Below are 22,759 nucleotides of genomic sequence, written 5' to 3'. Positions count from 1 at the left end.
CAAGCAGTGGGCGAACAAGCGTACTGTAACCTACTTCCTTTGTTTTCGGATTGCATTTCCTTAGGATTCTTCCAATGAATCTCAGTCTGGCATCTGCTTTACCGACGATCAACTTTATATGATCGTTCCATTTTAAATCACTCCTAATGCGTACTCCCAGATAATTTATGGAATTAACTGCTTCCAGTTGCTGACCTGCTATATTGTAGCTAAATGATGAGGGATCTTTCTTTCTATGTATTCGCAGCACATTACACTTGTCTACATTGAGATTCAGTTGCCATTCCCTGCACCATGCGTCAATTCGCTGCAGATCCTCCTGCATTTCAGTACTTTTGTTGCTAACACGGAAGAAAAGTCTAAACGGAGATCCTGTTATCCAAATATCTTGCTTTAAAATACTTATATAGTGAAGTAGTTAAAAAGCTGTAGAGGTGAAAGTAGTGAAATAGAGGTCAGAATAGTCCAGTTCCCAGTTCAATACGAAAAATAACAAACGGTAAATGATCAGTCTGAGTTCTACCTCCATCGCACATGTCAGTTTTTCTCTGCATGTCCATCTTTTCAGAGATGGTTGCTGGACGCAGCTGTTCAATACAAGATGTCTAATGCAACGTCTTTCAGTCGTCAAGTTTCGAAACTTATTTTATTTGGCTACCAGTTTCGACGATTTTCTGCCGACGGCAAATGATGGTTGAAGTGGTCGCTATAGCAAGCAGTACTTCTGGCCAGTGTTTTGACCATAACCGAGGTGGAATCTTCCTACACGTCGATCAAGGGCCTGAAGATGGCGAAATAAATCGCCGAAACTGATAGCCAAATAAAATAAGTTTCGAAACTAGACGGCTCATTGGACATGCTGCCAGTTACTCCACTGTCTGCCGGACAGCTCAGACACGGGCACTTACTGACGAGGAAGACGGCGCCTTCTAGGGCGGTGACGCCGGTGAGCAGCGGCACGCGGTGGGCCCTGCCGGCGCGCAGCAGCTCGGCGGGCGGCTTCGTCAGGAAGGCGCCCCCCTCCGCGTCTGGCGGCTCCACCGTCATCACGAACGGGACCACCGTGCGCTCCTTGTCCTGCACGTGCGACACACGCAGCTGTTACACTGATCGCAGGATGCGCGAAAACATACACTAGCACTTCTAAAGTAACTGCATAACCACTAGAAATTTCACACAACTTCTCCAAAGGCGTGATGCAGAAAACTACGAGATGGTAGACAAAAGTTACCCTAATATACCACAGAAGAGCTAAAGAAATTGGTACACCTGCCTGATATCGTGCAGGGCCCCGCACGCAGAAATGCTACTACACGATTTGGCATGGACTCGACTAATGTCCGAAGTAGCGCTGGAGGGAATTGACACACTGAATCTTGCAGGGCTGTCCAGAAATCCGTAAGAGTACAGGGGAGGGAGGGGGGGGGGGAGGGCTCTTATGAACGCCACGTTGCAAGGCATCCTAGATATGCTCAATAATACTCACGTCTGGGGAGTTTGGTGACCAGCGGAAGTATTTAAACTCAGAAGAGCGTTCCTGAAGCCACTCCGTAGCGATTCTCGGCGTCTGGGGTGTCGCATTGTCCTACTCGAATTGCCCAAGTCTGTCGGAATGCACGATGGACGTTAATGTATGCAGGTGATCAGAGGGGATGCTTACGTAAGTGTCTCTTGTCACAGTCGTATCTAGACGTATCAGGGGTCCCACATCACTCCAACTGCATTCGCCCCACACCATTACAGAGCTTCTACCAGCTTGAACAGTCCCCTGCTGACATTCAGGGTCCATGGACTCATGAGGTTGTCTCTATACCCGTACCCCACCTTCCGCTCGATACAATTTGAAACGAGACTCGTCCCACCAGGCAACATGTTTTCAGTCATCAACAGTCCAATGTCGGTGTTGACGGGCCCAGACGAGGCGCAAAGCTTTGTGTCGTGCAATCATCAAGGGTACACGAGTGGGCCTTTTGCTCCGAAAGCCCATATCGATGATGTTTCTTTGAATGGTTCGCACGCTGACACTTGTCGATGGCCCAGCACTGAAATCTGCAGCAGTTTGCGGGAGGGTTGCACTTCTGTCACGTTGAACGATTCTCTTCAGTCGTCGTTGGTCCCGTTCTTGCATGATCTTTTTCCGGTCGCAGCTATGTCGGATATTTGATGCTTTACAGGATTCCTGATATTCACGGCACACTCATGAAATGGTCGTACGGGAAAATTCTCACTTCATCACTACCTCGGAGATGCTGTGCCCCATCGCTCGTGCGCCGACTATAACACTACCTTCAAACTTACTGAAGGAGGGACGTCGATGAAATTGACCAAAAATGTCAAGTTTCGATTTATTTTTTCCTTGTTAATACAACTTATGGACAATAAGTTCCCAACGTTTCAATGTTGAAATCGCATCCGAAGTACCTGAAAATTAATTAAAAGTGTGACGCGGCCTCCCTGCCACAGGCACGTTTTGAAACAGCACTTCAATATCAGCTCAGTCAACAACGATTCTGTGTATTACTTTCAACCAAACGTGTGCAGGATACATCTAGAAGGCCGTGATACATACCCATGGGTTTTGTAGATCATCTTTGACCGATCCTACACTTCTCAAAAAGTGCGTTCATGGCAAAACCTAAAATCCAAATGAGTCTCTAAATTCACTCATATGGAAACGATGCCCTAAAAACACATTTGCATCTGGTACAGTTGTCAGAATTGCATTGTATTTAATGATGGGAACGTCGGGAGGATGAATGTATTAGAAAGAATGGGCTTCAAGATAGGAAATTTTACTCATCCTGAGAAAAATAGATTTACAGTGCGTGTCTGCAGCTGAAAAGTCAGTTGAAGATCTGGTAAAGGAAAGAAGACAGACTACAAGAAACTAGAAGAGAAACCTTGAAAGGTAAGACGACCCAGAGCACAAATGTGGTGCCCTCTGAAAAAGTGACATAAGAAAAAAAGTTAGACTGAACTTTAAGTTGCGTTTCCGGGAAAATTTGTTTTTTAAAATTTATGTACCTTTTCCTCAGATTCTATTAATGCTAGAATTATGGAATTCTGTACACATATTTCTGAAAACCTAATAAACTGTGTCTCAAGAGCAAATTTTTAAGTTCTGATTGCAAGCTGAGAGAAGGGGGCAAAGTGCTTGGAATTTTGTATGAATTTAAAATTGTACTTGTGGAATTACAATTAAAAAATTATGAATATTCTCCTATTTGACCTGTTCCAAAAACCTCATGAGGGAAGCTTACAACATAGAAAGAGATGAAACAGAGAAATTTTTGTAGAAATCTCTTGAATACTTTCTGAGAAAAAGGAACATACATTATTTTTTGAAAATAATCAAAGGATTTTATATGTAAATGCGTTACTTTCATGTAAAGCGTGGTACAAAATTTCATTGCCATATCTCCAAAACTGTGGATTTGGTGCATTTTTGAAATAGTGTGTGTTTTTCATCAACGTCCCCCCTTGATGACCTGCCGTTGTAGCAGCAGTAACCGATGTAACAACTGCGCCAGACAGTTGTTTATATAGCCGTTGTCGACCGCAGCGCCGTATTCTTCCTTTTCACATATCTCTGTATTTGAATATGCCTCAGTGTATTTAAAATAATACGCCTTACCCACACCTTAAGCGGTCCCCAGAAGGTCAATAATATTGTGCAATATTATTGACGTACTCCGTAGGCAACTCAGTAATTTTGTCAACTGTATTTTAAATAATATTGGGCAATGCAATAATGCTGTGATTCGGACGATAAAGCCGCTGCTGTTGCGATAATTGCTCCACTTTGTTGGAAGCAGAAAAAAAAGTGGATGAAAAATTGATTCAAGGAACATCAAAGACAAATTACGGAAACTGGTTGATAGATTGAAGTTGAAGGAAAAAATGAAATATTATCATAACTTCTTGTGTGTTTATGGTCTAACATTTGATACTCTACTGGAATTGGCGTCCCTACGTATGAGGACTGCCCCCTCCCTTCCTGGATAAATTTCTGCAGGCACGTAGAATGAGAGACGCAATTCCACCAAGTGAGCGAGTATCTATTACGCTACGATACCTTGCTAATGACACTTATTTCGAATACTTGAAATTTACAAGTGCAGGTTCACCTTCCAGTATTTGAGACATACCCATGGGAACATGCCGTGCAATAAAGCATGTGCTTAAGGATTACGTACAGGGTGGCAGCCAGTCAAGGAACATTTTAGAGAATTGGTTTAAGAAATTTATTTCAAAGACCCAGCGAAATCTTTACAAGTTTTCTCCCAGAGCAACTTCGGCTGTGCCTACGTGACACAAGTTGCCTGCTTTTCAGAACCGAGGCAGCTCTGTCAAGTTAAGCTGCTGGTAAGAGACGCCCTCAGCCCTGTGCTGAAACTGACAGCGAATTCATGCCAATGGTTTTAGTCAATAGCAATTCACGCCATTGGTTTTAGCCAGTAGCGTGGGTGGGATACACGTCACGTGTGTAGACTCTGGAGGATTCTGCATTGAAGAACATAGTTGCCTCGCTCTCTTGTGATCCAGACCTCGAGCGGGACAGACGTCTTTCTTGGGAGGCAGAGCCGTCCACCAACATAAGTTGACATGAACCGCCTCCCCATCCTTTGCCCGCATACTTAGTTGTTCGGCATCCTAGACTGGCCTAAACCAGGGAACTTCCAACCCTAGGCGCGCGCCCTTTGTATACCGTACACTGAAACACATTTTCTTTATTTTACCTAATTTCCTGCTCTGTCGTTCAACGGCAGCCCTGGATACCCACGTACAAGTCGTGATCGTTCAACCTCCTGTACATCGTCGTCGCAAGCCGAATCCAACGACCCTTGCCCCTCCCCCCTTCCTTGCCCATGTGCAGTTATATTCGGGTAAATGATGTATACACAGAGACAAATATTTAGACATACTTTTGTTAATAACTTTGCACTAATTAAATATTTTAGAAACATCTTCCTTCGTAACCGTTCCCTATTTTTCTGGACAACAAATAATACGATCCATCATTCTTCTTAACACTACTGTTATATACTCATATCACCTAACATCCCACAAAGCGAACAATGATTTATACATTTCGGTGCACTCGAAAAACAATGCTCTTCCATCTTATTTTGAACTTACTTTGCACATTAAAAAAACCCCTAAAGTAGCGTAATGTCCTTGCTATATTCAGCATGCGAGAGACTGTCAAGAATATTGTCAATAGTGCCCATAGATGGCACAGTATTCCCAAAGCTTTTAATGTTTTCAATATTGTTGCACAATCTCTCAGTCTCACTCGTAGACGGTCAATATTTTTGTACGTCAGGAAAATATTGTCAGCACCATCGACCGTGCAAGGCAGTGGACGTCAAACGTTTTAAAGAGCCAACAATTTTGGGGTGGCATCTCGTACCGCACATGTTCCGATCTTATTATTAAATGGTAACCTAGACAAGTTAGCACGTTATGAGCCCCCAGCAGACTGGCTATAGTAAGGGAGCGATAAGTTGCCCTGCCGGCACCACCTGGACCACTCCGTGTCGACTGTCCTCTTGTTACAGAATGCTGCCACCCTCAACGACCGCTAAGTTGTGACACTGTAATTGCGTGAAGAAGTGTTATGTTGTGTGAGCTGATGATCAGCTGCTTAGTAATGGTAATTTTACTTATTTTTAAATTCATTATGCGATATGAGAAAAGATCAAAAATATTTACTAAATGTTTTGAATGTGTTTTTTGCTTCTAGTCATCGTGTTTTATTACAACAGCCTTAATTTAATTTCATGTTCTTTGCTTGAGATATGAACCAAATTTGAAGATGACTGTCTCTACAATGCGCATTCACGATTGCATGGTACTTCTGTTTGAAATTTATTTCATGGTGGCTGATCGGTACAAGGCACTAATGGCCATGAGTTATCACTGCAGAAGATAAACAATAAAACAGTCCCCGTCACAAATCCTCAACGCCGCAGTGGCCGCGCTACTTACCCCTCTTCTCCTGAGGTAAGCGACTATCTTTACTTAGTCGACATAAAAGGTTTCTGGGTATGGTTCCGCGTCATAATGCAAAAAAAAAAAAAAACTACTGCTGCTGGAGAAAAACCAACATTTCGGCCACGATTGCAGCGGTCTTCTTCTGGGCCGCTGCAATCGTGGCTAAAACGTTGGTTTTTCTCCAGCTGCAGAAGTAGTTTTTTTTTTTTTTTTTACGCCGTTAAGAAGCTCTTAATGTTAGCTTTCGTTTTCGCATTCGTCTGTTATTTCCTGCAGGCCTAGTGTTATAAAATACGGCTGAGAACCGCGGGCCGCACGAGTGCGTGTGGCCCGTGGGCTGCAGTTTGACCTCTTTAGTATGCACCACCATCTTCAAAGTAGTCCCCTTGAGGGCGAAGACACTGCCTGACAAGAAAGCGAAACACCCAAACTGGGAGGAGGAAATACATCTACATCCATACTCCTCAAGCCACCTGACGGTGGGTGGCGGAGGGTACTTTGAGTACCTCTATCGGTTCTCCCTTCTATTCCAGTCTCGTTTTGCTCGTGGAAAGAAAGATTGTTGGTATGCCTCTGTGTGGGCCCTAATCTCTCTGATTTTATCCTTAGGGTTTCTTCGCGAGATATACGTAGGCGGGAGCAATATACTGCTTGACTCCTTGGTGAAGGTATGTTCTAGAGATTTCACGGGTTGAGAGCGTATGTGATACTAGGTCAGTGATTACAATATTGGGGCAAATTGGTAAGGAACTTGGCAGTAGGAGCCCACTTATCAGTATGACACAGCTCCTCCTTGCCTTGTATTGATGCACTGATTCGGTTGCGATTGATGTCATGAAGCTACTGTGTACTCTATTGAGGCAAGCTGACACACAACTGTTGCGACTGGTCCTTGATATCCTTCCTGAATATTGGCGCAGGGACAGATTTGACGTTCGAGCTGGTCCCACACATGTTCTATTGGCTACAGATCTGGAGATTTTGCTAGCCACAGGAGCACCTCAACATCACAGAGACACGTGCCATGTATGGGTGAGCGTTGTCCTATTAAACAATGGAGCCACAATACTGTCACATGAGAGGTAACCCATGAGAACGCATGATGTCTGTGGCGTACCGTTGTTTCGTCAGAGTGTCCTCTAGGGCCAGTGACCTGAACTCAACACCCGATGTTTTCCCACACCTCGATGACAGGAGTGCCACACGTGTGCCTCTTCAAAACGTTGGATAAATGGGACTTCCCACAAGTCGCCACACTACTCGCCGGCGATGGTTATCCGGGGTAGTGAAGAACTGTGACGCCATTCTTCAGCTGTCCATGCTACCCAGTCACGGTATCATTCCAAACGCAGCCGTCTGATAACGGTAATTCCCCAGTCCCCCTCCTTCTATGCTGCAGGATGACAGAGATATGTTGCAGGGAGTCCATTACTTGTTCTCGGATGGAAGGCGCAGATGCAAAGAGTTTACGATGTCTACGTGCACAATACGACGGTCGTCCGTTGAGATGATCAGGCGTGGTATACTGGAACCTTGACGACGGATGCGCCAGCCCTCACGTTTCCAAGCAGTCCGACAGCGGGTCACTTGTCACATCTGAATGCCCCATAAATCTGAATACTGTACGATTCGCCCAGCCAGCAAAATTGAGGCCCACAATTTGGATCTTTTCAAATTCTATCAGGTGCTGATAAGGTCGTCTCATATGAGTGCACGGCATCTCCTTGTGCTTTGCATGATCACCCAAAATCTCAGGCTGTTCACGGCCTTATACAGCATACATTACCAGGGCTGCTAGATAGCAACTCTAATCATTTACATACATGTCGATGGTGTGCACTTGTACGAAGTTACATTGATATTCCATTATACAGGGTGAAAAGTATTTAAACCGACGAGCTCTGGGAGGTTGTAGGGGACATCAAAACAAATATTTTTCCCTAATGTCATTTTTTCCTATGAGGAGTTTTTAAACCGGTAGAGGAAGATTTCTCTGGTGGCAAATTGATGAAACCAACAAACAGTTTTCCATTTTTCTTTTTTATGACCAAGAGACAATACATTAACACAACCCAATTTCAATTACATTAGAATTTCAAAAATGCCTCCATTGACACGTAAACAAAGGTTACACCGTCGGATCATGTTCTGTCTGACACGAGCAAAAACCCCAGGAGTATCCTGAATTGTTCCTGCTGCTGCTACTATCTGGGCAAACAGTTCCTCTTCTGGTGCAACAGGAGTTGCGTAAAGAAGGTTGCGCATCTATCCCCACACAAAAAACTCTAGAGGGGACATATCTGGGGATCGAGCATGCCATGTTACAAGACCACCTCTACTAATCCACGTTTCTAGGAACCGTCGGTCCAGGAATCGACGCACATGAGGACTGAAATGTGCCGGCGCCCCGTCATGTTTGAACCACATGCTTTGTCTTTTAGGGAGCGGGACGTCTTCCAGCTGTTCTGGCAATGCTCTGGCGAGAAAATTGTAATAGTATCTGCCATTTAATGGTCTAGGTAGCAGATACGGCCCAATTAAACAGTCCCCAAAAACACCGACCCACACATTAACGAAGAACCGCACTTGATGAGAGGTAGCAACTGTGGCATGTGGGTTATCCTCACTCCAAACATGCGAATTGTGCATGTTGAAGACTCCATCACGTCAGAACGTTGCTTCATCGGTAAACAACACAGAGGATGGAAATGTAGGATGCATTTCACACTGTTACAGGTACCACTGCGAAAACTGTGCTCTGGGTGGATAATCAACTGGTTCCAGGTTGTGGACACGCTGTAAGTGAAATGGACGTAACAATTGCTCTCGAAGGACTGTTCTTACACTCGTCTGATTCGTCCGCATGTTACGTGCAATTGCAAGAGCGCTGATTGATGGATCTCGTTCCACATGCTGCAAGACAGCTTCCTCAAATTGCAGCGTTCTTACCGTGCGACGGCGTCCCTGTCCAGGTAATCTGCTAAATGACGCGGTTTCACGCAGACGTTGGTACACAGCAGCAAAGGTCGTATGATGTGGGATACGGCGATTAGGATATTGTTGTTGATCAACCCGCTGTGCAGCTCGTCCGTTGTGGTGCGCTACGTAGTACGCACCAACCATATCAGTGTACTCACCCCAGGTGTATCGCTCCATTAGTAAACAGAGACAACGCACTGCTACACAGGTGGACAGCAGTTGCCTACAACTGACGAGCGTAATATGCCCTCTAACAACTGAAGAGCATAATACGGCCTCCACCGGTTTAAATAATCCTCATAGGAAAACGTGACATTAGGGAAAAATATTTGTTTTGATGTCCCCTGCAACCTTCCAGAGTTTGCCGGTTTAAATACTTTTCACCCTGTATCTTCTGGGTATTCTACTTTTTTCATCAGGCATTGTACATCGACCCCAAACGCTTTTGTCACTTTTGAAATGCGTCCTGAAGGTTTTTCTCTACTAGGACGTTTAGTACCCTCTGCGATTCCACTTGATTCTCTTCCACTGTATCAAATTTTCACCCCTTCGATTTGACTCTCATCTTGAGGAAGAGGAAGAGGCCAGGGGGATCAGTTCGGTGAGTGAAGAACAAGTGTAACCTTGCTTTTGCTAAAAAGATTCACGAGTAATGTAGGCCGTACGCGGATATGCATTATCATGATAGAGTAGCCAGTAGCTCGTACGCCACTTCTGTGAAAGTTTTCTCTTCATCTCTTTTTACAAACGTCTTAGAACAACGCGACTGAACTCTCGATTGATCAGCTGACCAGGAGAGGCGAACTCTTTATGTACAATCCCGGTAGTATAAAAAAATTAACGCTTTGACTTGTCGAACTTTTTCGGGCCGAGGTGAAGGAGGACTCCTCCGTTTCGACAATTGCGACATAGTTTGAGGGGCATAGACATAACGTTAGCTTTCTTCAACGGTGACAACCTCCGAAAGATAGTTTCAATCACTTTGAAGCAATCGTTTAAGTTCCTTACAGACTTCGAAGTAATGCTGTTTTCGAACGTCTTGATCAGTCGTTTTACAAACTTCTGCGCTATCCTTCTAATGTTCAGTTCTGACAGAACACATTCACATTCAGTATAACGTCCCGCACCGCGTCCGCAAAACCCTTAGCGTCATCCGCCCGTTCCATATCCGCATCTGCAGATATCTGAGCGTATCCACGACAAAAAAAAAAAAAAAAAAAAAAAAAAAAAAAACAAAAAAAACTAATCAGTCTTGGTGGCAGGAAAGTCGTTTTGAATTTCGAAGTTGCGTGTGGAAATAGATTTCTCGAGACAACATAGTTCCTCATTGATGTGAGAGCCAGTGACTGCCATGGGGCAGACAGAAGCTCTCCGGAGCGCTCGCTGCAGCGGCTCGGACAACGTGTGCTGTGGGCGCTACGAGTTATGGGGTCGGCGATCAAGGCAGGTGCGGCCGACACATCAGAAGACTTCACTTAGCCTGCCCATTTGACCGTTCAAAGCAAGCGACAATGCTCTGAAGTGTGCCTACACATCAGATTGTTCACAGGGAGCTACAGTGCTCCACAAGCTGAACAGCCTGTTTTATAAAAAATATATATATTCATGTTAAAAGTCATGCGTGTTAGAAGTCCAGGTAGGCACTTGATAGATTATCATCATTTATTTTCCTAATGTTCCAAAATCTGATTTTGAAGTTAAATGTTCTCATGGCGATTAATAAAAATACTAAATGTACTTGGGGAAGACATTTTTAAAATGGTCTCAGAAAAATTATTACATCTTTCAACATTTTTTTTCTCATCTCAGTCGATTAACTGTCTTGATTTATCTCAGACAATTGGAACTTCGAACAACTTCGAATTAATTGGCTCAAACATGTTTAGTTTTCTGTATCGTCGTGTGTCCACATCTCCTTCCAGGCAGTACTGGGGATGAGATCTTTTATAAAAAGTTGCGGCAGCTCGGCAAGACTATTAATTTCTATACGTTATTCTTCTTATCATTGGTATTTTCTCGAGTCATGTGCTCCAACACGGTACTGAGAATGTACACTGAGCGCGGCAGTCTCTTACATTAACGAAGTGCTGATGGTTGTACAGTGTTTGGACTTCTGTCGGCAACCAACACACAACGTTTCGTATAGTGCCGTAAATCGAACGAGCGTAATATATTTATCAGTTCTCCAGTTTTTGTTAATCTCGATATCGGAATCTCTGGTGCACATCATACAACAGTCAAGTTTTCCTTCTTCACTGTTAATGTAACGAGTAGTCACTCTCATGTAGTTTATTTTACAATATGAATTACTGCAAGGATCAGCTGATAACGTTCGTCTTTCATATCTGAAAGCATTCCTCAACTCTCTAGAAACAGCTACACTTAAGCGATTGGCTGTTTCCTTCAAATTTTTGCAAATGGCGGTTGTATGAAGTATCAGTTTCTTGGCACACACTGCACCGTACTTGGCCCGCACATCAACAAGGAACTGCATCGTCTCGAGACATCCATTTCCACACACAACTGCAAAAACTAAAATGTGTTTCTTGACACGACTGATGAGACTTTTTGTCTAAGCTACTTTCAAATTCGGCAGGCCTTCAGGAACTTTTACGTTTCTCTTAGTATTGAAAGAAGTAATTATGCTACCTTTTAGATCCTGAAACTCTTGTTTTGACAAATTTTAAGCCCCACTTTCGTGTCTGGTGTAAGAATACACTTTCTTTACACACAAGACACTACTCTTTCATTTTCTCACAGCACTCAAATACATAATCAAATTTTTTCCCAATAGATTATTTCTATTTGGCTTCTAACATTAACGTGAAATCACCTAGTCTCACCTAATATGATATTATTATGCCCATGGCATGGCTTTTATTGAACCACTCTCCCTTGTGTCTAACCTGACACATTTGTTACCTACACAGGCCCAAAGGCTTTAAGTTTTCAGCTCACATAACAACAGACGTGTGGTGGCGATCCATGTAATGTCGTTCACTGATCACAGGTAACACAACTTGTCGAAAAGCGTATAATAACGATGATATTGTGCTTTAATTTTTAACTACATAGCTGTTGTTACTGTGTAAATCCTCACATACAGTCCGTGCACGATACGGTGGCAATGTGCAGTGACCAATTTTCGTCCAAAGCGCTGGGTGAGTATGTCATTTGTTTGTTCGTAAGGCCGACAGGTGTCAGCCGCCTTGTGGCCAGTCGGCGTTGACAGAATCGAGGCGTACGCCCTGGAATCCTTCTCAAACGAGTTTACAGGAACTATTCGGTAAAAATATTTCATTTTTGCTTTACTTATAGCTTTTCATGTCAGCTTCATGGTGATGTGTCCATCATTTCGTTAATGGTCATAGTTATTGTAATATTTACGTGGAAGTAAGACACCGTGCGAAATTCTGAAAAGGTTGCAATGAAAAATAGAGATCGCTATGATTTTGCGTTTGGTGCATATTACATAACATGTTGCTGTGTATGAAATTTAGCTAACATAGTGAATTTTTCTTTAGACAATCTGTCACTAATATTGAAAAAACTGATCTGACATAGCACACTAATTTGCGATAGCGCCGCGCCAGCGGTAAAGCCAGAGTGAAATATCCATAACATCCCTCATATTTCGAAACGGTTTCAGGTATCGAAATGAGATTTTAGCAAACGATAGCACACAAAGAGGAGAGTATTTTACAATATAATTATTATGCAAAACTTTATTATATAACGTGTTATTCCACTAACTACAGACCTTTTTGATGAAAGAATGTAGTTTTTAAGGGCTGTCGATAGCTTGTGAAACGAGAAAAGCTATGGGTTATGGAATACCATAAGTGAAGACATTACACGTTTATTTGTACCGAAGATGTGTTTTTTCATAAGCTCTTGACCTTCCTCTTCCTCAGTTCTTCACTCAATAAACTTAATAAACGACTGTTTCAAAATTCTCTTGAAATTGTGTCTGCACAACATGTTAGTGAGGTGAAACTGTGTAAACTCCGCTGTGTTTTGGTAAAAGAAACAAATTTTAACATGTAATCCAGAGAAATGTGTAGACTGTACTCAAATTTCGTCACTCATGGCGCGTCTCTGAAAGTTACAAATGGTTAACAAGCCAGGCGAAACTAAATCGCTGCGTTTTCGGAGGAATTCTTTTTAGATGCTAATCAAAGCAGAGGTGACAGGTCTGTTTGAATGGTCACTATGCAAGTGCGAGCGTAGGCTTCAGTTTAGAAAGGTATTTCCCCTCCAACACCCCGCCTTTCTCCTACAACGTCTGTTCCCTAACCCCTAACACCATCACTGTCCCCACGCCTGCCCTGTCGTCTGCACATATACCGGCCACGGTATTCGGTGCGCACTCTAGCCCAAGGATGTTCGTAACAGTGTAGACCTCTAAAAATAACGTATTACCAAAGAATTGTTGAAGTGTTGGATGGTCTACCACGATCTTGCAGAATCAGAACCCTAACTTTCTGAACATTTTTTGGTTCAGTGCCAACCGATGTATCAGTCGATGATGACCCATTTTGGAAAGGCTCATTATATCAGCCTATGTCTGAGCTAAATCGTTGTCTCCAAAAGTTTGCTTCGGAATTTGGTGCATTTTACTCAAGTGCAGAACAAAACTTTATACAGATGCATTGTTCCTTCAGACTAGCCTTCCCAAAACGGAAAGTTCACAACAAGTTGACAGCAGAAATCTGATCACCCACACCTAACCAAAGCACTCAATTTGCAGCCACCTGCCACTCTCATACAAGGACGATGTATAGAAAGAGACATTTTGTTACTCTTAACCATTTGCGCACATAATTCAAATATCATGAACTTTTGAGTGCAAAGAACTGTATAACAGAGATTTAGGGACATTGATGATGAATGCATGAGTCAGAGTTGAAATTGGTACCTTTACAGATTTCTTAGCCTCTTCCTGTTTGCCTATTGAGGTTACAAGCGGCCTTGCTAAAGTTATTCAGGAGGAATGGCGTGAAATGAGCATAACACAAAAAAAGCTTATTTAAACGACACCCACTCTCTTTAATTTCCATTCACATTCATCCAAGCAGTCAATCTGTAAAGGCTGACAAAATTTCAGAGGTTGTTCAGGAATCTTTTCTGAGTATTTTGGAATAAGGGACTATGGTCTCCTTTGGCTCGTTGCAGAGTAAATGAATTTCGTTTAATTTCTGATCATAATTTGTCATAGCATCTGCAAAAATGTAAATATCCTGTGACTTTGTTAGCTTGGAAATCTCGCAGTCTGGGTTCAGCTGCCTGTCAGAAAGGTTCTTCATCATCTGCATGCATTGGGTAATTTCCTCGCAGATATGTACGAGTTGTATGGGTATGTGTGGAGTGTAGATGAGTGTAATGGATGTGTGAATAGTGTAGCGTAACGTTTTGGTTGTGTGGCAACGATGAGATAAGGGGCAGAGTGAAATTCAGTGTCAGCACATAGTCTACTCCTCTCGAATAACATCCAAGGAGTGAGGAGGGTTGAAGGGGGCACTCAGCTTAACGTCCAAATCCGACAGACAAATGTCAAAATTAACACTGTCACGCTCTCTCACTTCAAGAGACTTGAGACATTCGAAAATGTAACGTACTCAAGTGTAGTCGCACACTTAAGTGGAAACAATTTACTTGGCGTTTCACAGTTTGGATTCCAGAAGGATTGTTAGCCTAAGAATGCTATTTGTACATTCAGTCATCAAGTACAACTAGCCTTAAATAACAAATATTACCAGCTGGTATTTTTTGTGATCTTTCCAAGGCATTTGCTTGTGTGGATCATGATTTTATGGAATCGATGGCTTTACATGCAGCTGATTTGAATCATTCTTGATTAACGGAATGCAAAAGGTTTGGCTGAATAATTCTAACAATGCCGGAAAGTAGGAAACTTTATTGTCTGAGGGAAAAAAAATCGCAACAGGAGTGCCACAAGGGTCAATTTTGGATCCACCCCTATCCCTTACATATGTGAATGATCTTATGTTTAACATCCAACAAGCAACAGTGATGCTTTTTGCAGATAGTACTAGTGTTATAATAACTCTCATTAGAGAGAAAGCAACAAAAGAAATGGTAAATGATATTTTCCAAAGAATTATTAAGTGGTTCTGTCATAATGGACTTCCTAAATTTTGAAAAAAATACTCTACATGTAGTTCTGTACAACAAATAGAATCATACCAACAATTGATGTAGCACATAAGCTGGAAGGAGTAAGTTGGGTACAATGCTCCAAATTTTTGGGTCTACATATTGATGAAAACTTGAACTCGAAGAAGCATACTACTGAGATCCTCAAACAGTTAAGTTCAGCTACTTCTGTTCTTCACACCATTGCTAATCTTGGAAACAAACGTATCAATATTTTGACAAATATGGCATATTTTCACACAGTAACGTCGTACAGAATATTTTTCTGGGGTAACTAATCACTTAGAATGTATAAACTGTGCAAAAACGAGCAGTAAGAGTAATATGTGGTATTCAACCTCCGACGTCACGTGGCTGCCCCTTTAATGGGCTAGGCACAGTAGATAGATTCGCTAGTCCAACTTGTCATAAATAATCCATCAAAATTTCAGAAGAACAATGGTGTTCATACCTACAGCAGTAGAGGGAAAAATGACTTTTATTACCCAATTTTAAATCTGGCAGTGGTTCAGAAATGAGTTCAATATGCAGCAACAAAAATTTTTGTTCATCTACCCAGTAACATAAAATGTCTGACAAGTAGCAAAGCAGGTTTACATCCAATATAAAATCATTTCTCCTGGATAGCTCCTTCTGTTCCTCTGATGAATTTCTACATACTAACTGGTATCCAGTAAAAGAAAATTAACTGTAGTTGCATGAGTAGAACTGAAAGTAATAACATGTTCATTGATGTTAACACTAATCTTTTATACATATCCTGTAAACTGATTCGTTCTACATCATCTCGATAAAAGAAACCTTCAAATGGTCCATGGAATATGTAAATAACAAACAATGCGTTTTGTTGTTGATGGTAAAGGTTAAGACGCTCGTATAAGAATGAAATAAGTTGCTTCCATAATTTTTTGTTTTCAAGGTCAACATGGGTTGTCCGGTTGCATGAATGTGCGGCGCAGTTATTTGTTATGAGGTGTGGGACGGGGCGGGTGGGCTGGGCGGGGGGAGGGAGGGAAGGAATGAGGGAGTGTACTCACCTCTGGCGCGAGCGCGTGGCGCATGTCCTCAACGAAGGCCTTGGCGGGGAACTCCATCAAGTACATGAGCACCTCCTCAGAACTGCGCGTGCGCAGTCCCAAGTGCTCGGCCAGCACGAACGTACGTTCCGGCACGGCGGTCGAGAAGGCGGCGGGCACCAGCGTACTGCCGCTCATGGCGATGACGCGCTGGAACAGGCCTGCAGCCGTCGCTGCTCAGCAAAACGTTCTCTACCCTCTAGTGAGACCAGAGATCTTCATACTTATCGTAAAATTAAATTACAGTATAGCAGGCAACGTGTGAAAAAATGCGGGCATCAGTTTCTAGGGTGGTGGAAGGATCGGGGGGCTGCTGTTCAGAAGCTGTGTGAGCCGCTCACTCATTCTCGAAACAGAAATAACACTGTAGTTCATGAGATAGCTGCAAACTTATCATCAGTAAATACACTCTTTGAGATTCTGACGCTGGGAGGAGTCATCATCAGTGTTCTGCCAAAACGCAGGTTTTCACTTGGTAGTTCTCCAGGCTGTCTGGTCTTCTGCCATCCTCTTCAGGTCTGCATAATTTCCTCTTCCTTTTATGTCGTCTATCATCTTGCATGTCCTTCTTCCTTTCAGTCTTCTCCCACAAACCAATCCTTCCAAAGCATCTGCTAGAAGCACTCCCTTCTCAATGAATATCCCAACCACTTCTTTTTCCTTTCTCTTACAACCTACAGCAGATATCTTCCCTCGCCAACCCTTTCCAATACTCTTTCATTACTCAACCTTTCCATCCAGCTTATTCTCTCCGTTCTCCTCCACATCCACATCTCAAACGCTTCTAAACATTTTTCATCCTCTCGTCTCAGCGTCCATGTTTCTGCCCCATATAGTGCCACACTCCACACAAAAGATTTGCCAAGCCTTTTATTTAGACCTTTATCTAATTTGCCACATAAGAGTCTCCTCTTTCTGTTGAATGCCTCCTTCGCTATGACAATTCGAGTTTTCACTTCCTGGTAACATCTCCAGTCTTCAGTTATTGTGCTTCCAAGATATTTAAATGCACTTACTTGGGTAACGGTAGATTGTCCTATTTTAATATTGGACAGTTTGCGTCTTTTTCGGATGACCATACTCTTTGTTTCTGCTGTGTTTATTTCCATCCCGTATTCCACCTAAGCTTCATTCAGATCTTTCAGCATGTTATTCACTGTCCGCTCACTTTCTGCCACTAATACTATGTCATCAGCAAATCTTACACATTCTGTACTCTTTCCACCAATACTTATTCCTCTTTTCCCATATAAGCCTTTCACAATAATCTCTTTAAGGTATGTGTTAAAGAGCAGTGGGGAAAGGCAACAACCTTGTCTAACACCTTGTCCAATGCTGCTTCCTTCTGACATTACATTTCCAGTCCTTCTCCTTACTTTTCGGTGTAAATATAGATTCTGTATCAGTCGTCTCTCTTTCCAATCTACTTTTTTCCTCTTCAAAATATCCATCAGCTTGTTCCACTGAAATCTGTCAAAATCCTTTTCTAAGTCTATAAAAACAGCGAAGATTTCTCTACCAATTTCCATATATCTTTCTCCTATAGTTCTTAACAGGCCAATAGCATCGCTTGTTTCTTTTTCTCTTCTAAATACGAACTGCTCCTCTGCAATCCCATATAGCTTTCTATTCAACACTCTCCGCAAGACTTTAGCTGCATCAGAAATGAGACTGATGGTCCGATGCTCTTCACATTTTCTAGTGCTTCTCTTTTCCTCTATTGGTATAATAACTACTCGCTGTTGAGAGGAATGTCGTTACACGTATTGCCAAATGCACTGAGGTTGACGGACATCATTTTGAGCATTTATTGCATTAATGTGGTATTTACAGGTAATCACGCTGTAACAGCATGAATTCTCAGAAATGATAAGTTCACAAAGGTACATGTATCACATTGGAACAACCAAAACAAAATGTTCAAACGTACGTACGTTGTGTATTTTAATTTAAAAAACCTACCTGTTACCAACTGTTCGTCTAAAATTGTGACCCGTATGTTTGTGACTATTACAGCGCCATCTATCACAAACCGAAAAAAGTGGTCCAACTAAAACACTCATTTCTTTACGTACTACACGAATGTGTAATAAAAAATGGGGGTTTCTATTTTTAAAAAACGCATATGATATCCGTTTGACCTATGGCAGCGCCATCTAGTGGGCCAACCGTAACGCCATCTGGTTTCCCACTTCAAGCTAGACGAGTTTCGTGCTTCGTAGTTTTTTCGTTTGACCCTTATTTCGTGAGATATTTGGCGCGGTCACTATCAATGGACCACCCTGTGTAATGTATCTAAAAAGTCTGTTTTAAAATGTACTAAAATATGTTGCCCTGATATTTAAAAATGTATCGTGCTTTACCCAGCTCTTTACAGAGACCGTGTAGTGCCGTGTTGCCCTTACTTACCTCTAGACATGGGTGACAACATATGAGCATGACAAGACCACGCTCCCGCGTCTTGGCCGAAGATGGTGACGTTTTTGGGGTCACCGCCGAAATTAGCGATGTGCTCCTTGACCCAGCGGAGAGCCATCACCTGGTCCTTGAGGCCCATGTTACCAGGAATCACGTTGTCTCCCGTACTCATGAAACCTGCCAACATTTCAGGTTACAGTTGTTCATGAGACATGAACATTTTGCTGCCTATAGTTTACTTGGTTGTAGTATACGCCGACTGAACAAAGAAAAAATTATGCACCCCGAACACAATCGGATGTCAACGTAACTTCATTCACAAACACACGATAGGCGAGTGTGTGAATGATTGAAGTTGTAGTTCTCTGTGGCAGGTATAACGGTAATCAGACAATCTGAAATGGGTTTCATTGTGGGTCGCCATTTGGCCAGTTGGTAGATTCGTGCAGTCTCCAGATTTGCAGGGCATGTGTATGTGACATTAACTCGATGTTGACAAGCACTGAAACCTGATGGCAGGCATACTCGTCGTCAAGATTGAGGTCGACCTCGTATCGTAACCCTTTCTCGTCTGCCCCTGCTATCAGAGATCAAATAACTGACTCCCTGCGACATTCTGTATCAATCCACTAGCAGTAGTCGTAACGCGACAACGCAAACAGCTGCGTTTGGATTGGTGCCGTAGCCGGGAAGCATTGAGTGTTGAAATGTCGTCACAGTGTTTTTAGCGATGAATCACAGGTGACGATCGGTGACCTGGTGAAAGGTCCCACTCTTCCAATGTTTTGGAGAGACGTAGCTGTGTTACTGCTGGCATCACGGTGAGGGGATCCATCGCGTATGACTTCAAGCTACACCTGATGGTGATGGAGGGAACTCTGACAGCACAAAGGTATGTCTCACACATCCTGCGTCATCACACTTTACCTATCATGCGACGTTATCATGGAGCCATTTTCCAACAGGACAATGCTCGTCCACACATGGCACATGTCTGTATGAGCTGTCTGCTTGGTGATGAGGTACTCCCACAACTACAGGCCCGTCCAGAGTGAACAACTGTGGGACCAACCCGGCGTCAACTCCGTCCCAACGCCGATATGCAGGATATCAAGGACGAGCAGAAGGCCAGCTTGCTTCAGGAGTGGATAAAACGGCTTTATGGCACCTTTCCACACGAATCAGTGCATGCATCCAGGACAAAAGGGGTCTACCATCATGGTGATAAGTGAGCTCATACTGCCGGGTTCATCATAAATTTTGCTCCGTTTTGTAATCATTCCAGTAACATGACATACCCTCTCAACCCATGAATTTTCATGCAGTTTCCTCCTCTCTTTCTCAGTCCTTCACCTTTTTTGTCAGACATTGTAATTCGTAGAAGCAACCTTCTCGCAAGATACTTGGTTAGCATCCGTTCCAACGTTCAATGAACACCATTGCCCGTAAGCAAAGTCAATAAACAAAGAATGTAAAACGCAGTGATGTGTTCACACAAGTGCTGTCAGATGCGAAAATCGTTAACATGTGCTAATTTTAACCGTCAGGATGATTAAATAATGAAAGGATACGCTGAAGAAGCAGCTTATACAACACACCCGATCATAGTCTGTCTATTACGTAGCTAATTTCATTTTACGAAAATAAGCGGTAAACTTTTTTCTAATAAACAGATCGCGCATTTAAACAGACCAAAAAGTAGCCATACAAGCAAGCATTGACTGCAACATCTCCACTGAGCGGCAGCAGAAATACGAGGGCTCCGCACATTTGCTGCTCAGGAATAAGTTACTCTCTCCGCCTGGAACGCACAGAGCGTCTCGAGTGCGGCACAAGCGGTGTGTGCGGCGGGCGCTGTGAGAGAGCTACTAATGCTGTGGAGGTGTGATCCGAGGATTCACAAATGCTCCGGTCCGTTTAGCAATGGTATGCCGGTTTTAACCGATCTATACAACTTAGGAGCGCCATTGGGCACTTTATTGGGTAATGAATGGCTAGGTGGCTCAGTGGTCCAGGCTGAAAGGAACACGCTAAGGCGCAATATACACACACTTCAAAAAAAGTTTTGCATCGCCCCGATTCCCAGAACTCCTGAAGACAGGCGTTGACTGTGGACATTGTATCACAGACACAGTCCCCCTCACTCTTCAGAGACGTCACTAAACCCGCCCACAGATGCAAACAACGTAGTGTCTATTAGACGGAGGGAGTCCGACAGCCAATCACTCCCAGGCATTCAACCGGCAAAAAGGTACACGGCTCACGATGTCTGTGGTTCAACCATGCCTAGACGGTCTGTACCTCAGTTCAATTGTGTCCACATTGTTACTTTGTTCCTGGAAGGGCTCTCAACAAGGAAAGTGAGCAGGCGTCTCGGAGTGAACAGAAGCGATGTTGTTCGGATATGGAGGAGATACAGAGAGACAGGAACTGTCGATGACACGCCTCGCTCAGGCCGCCCAAGGGCTACTACTGCAGTGGATGCCCGCTGCCTACAGATTATGACTCGCAGGAATCCTGACAGCAACGCCACCATGTTGAATAATGCTTTTTGTGCAGCCACAAGACGTCATATTACGACTCAAACCGTGCGCAATAAGCTGCATGATACGCAACTTCCCATACTTATACATTGAAGGATTACTTAGCTGAAACAGAGTACGGGTTTGATAAAAAATGTTATACAAATAAATAATAATCATGATTATAAAATGTCCAACATTCGACGTAACACCTTCACTTCATATTTTTTTCCTTCTGTTTTTCCTTTCTAGAAATACTTACCCCCAAGCTATGGTTCAAATGGCTCTGAGCACTATGGGACTCAACTGCTGAGGTCATTAGTCCCCTAGAACTTAGAACTAGTTAAACCTAACTAACCTAAGGACATCACAAACATCCATGCCCGAGGCAGGATTCGAACCTGTGACCGTAGCGGTCTTGCGGTTCCAGACTGCAGCGCCTTTAACCGCACGGCCACTTCGGCCGGCCCCAAGCTATGCATGGCACAATACCAACACCTCTTCCTCTTTCTGAGCTCTAAATCTCACTCATTATGGAGGGATGCTGACTCAGTTTTTTAGGCTAGCAAATGGGAAGTTGCGGTATAGAAAATGGCCCAGAGATCACGTGTGTGTGTGTGTGTGTGTGTGTGTGTGTGTGTGTGTGTGTGTGTGTTTGTGTGTATCTGTAGTAAGTGAATTATTATGAAACAGTATGTGTATAGTGTGTGCAGTGACTGATAGTGAGATATGAGTGAACAATGTGGCATTACATTATTTAATAAGGTATTTGTAAAAAAAAGTATTGTATACCAGGAGTAAATCTAATGATTTGCTCTAACTAGAAGTCTGTAAATATATGTATATAAGAATTAGCTTATTTTAAATTATTCTAAATTTGTAAATACTTTGACATGTCCTATATCCTTGTAAAAAGAGATCTGCGGATGAATAAAGCTACTACTGCTACTACTGCAACTCCACTCCCGACGTCGATGCCGAGGTCCATCTTTGCAACCACGACACCATGCAGCGCGGTACAGATGAGCCCAACAACATGCCGAATGGACTGCTCAATATTGGCATCACGTTCACTTCACCGATGAGTGTCGCATATGTCTTCAATCAGACAATCGTCGGAGACGTGTTTGGAGGCAACCCGGTCAGAACGTCTTAGACACACTTTCCAACGAGTGCAGCAAGGTGGAGGTTCCCTGCTGTTTGGGGGTGGCATTATGTGGGGCCGACGTACGCCGCTGGTGGTCATGGAAGGCGCCGGTAACGGCTGTACGATCCGTGAATGCCACCCTCCGACTGATAGCGCAACCACGTCGGCAGCATATTGGCGAGGCATTCGTCTTCATGGACGACAATTCGCGCCCCCATCGTGCACATCTTGTGAATGACTTCCTTCAGGATAACATCGTTCGACTAGAGTGGCCAGCATGTTCTCCAGACATGAACCCTACTGAACATGCCTGGGATAGATTGAAAACGGCTGTTCATGGACGACGTGACCCACCAACCACTCTGAGGGAACTGCACCGAATCGCCGTTGAGGAGTGGGACAATCTGGACCAACAGTACCTTGATGAACTTGTGGATAGTATG

General features: G+C 43.3%; 1 protein-coding gene across 1 annotated transcript in view; it reads right to left on the bottom strand.

Moving 5' to 3' along the window:
- LOC124775450 (juvenile hormone esterase-like) overlaps nucleotides 1-22,759 on the bottom strand; it is a 104,035-nt gene that overhangs the window by 43,947 nt on the left and 37,329 nt on the right. The window contains exons 4-6 of the mRNA XM_047250283.1: nucleotides 18,639-18,824; nucleotides 16,191-16,402; nucleotides 909-1,077 (exon numbers count right to left, since the gene is read on the bottom strand). Of these exons, the coding sequence (XP_047106239.1) occupies nucleotides 909-1,077; nucleotides 16,191-16,402; nucleotides 18,639-18,824 (567 nt within the window). The remainder of the gene's footprint in view (nucleotides 1-908; nucleotides 1,078-16,190; nucleotides 16,403-18,638; nucleotides 18,825-22,759) is intronic.

This window comes from Schistocerca piceifrons, chromosome 2 (assembly GCF_021461385.2).
Source record: "Schistocerca piceifrons isolate TAMUIC-IGC-003096 chromosome 2, iqSchPice1.1, whole genome shotgun sequence".
Classification (NCBI taxonomy): domain Eukaryota; kingdom Metazoa; phylum Arthropoda; class Insecta; order Orthoptera; family Acrididae; genus Schistocerca; species Schistocerca piceifrons.
Note: the sequence above shows the minus strand (reverse complement) of the source record. Positions and strands in the feature narration are given on the sequence as shown.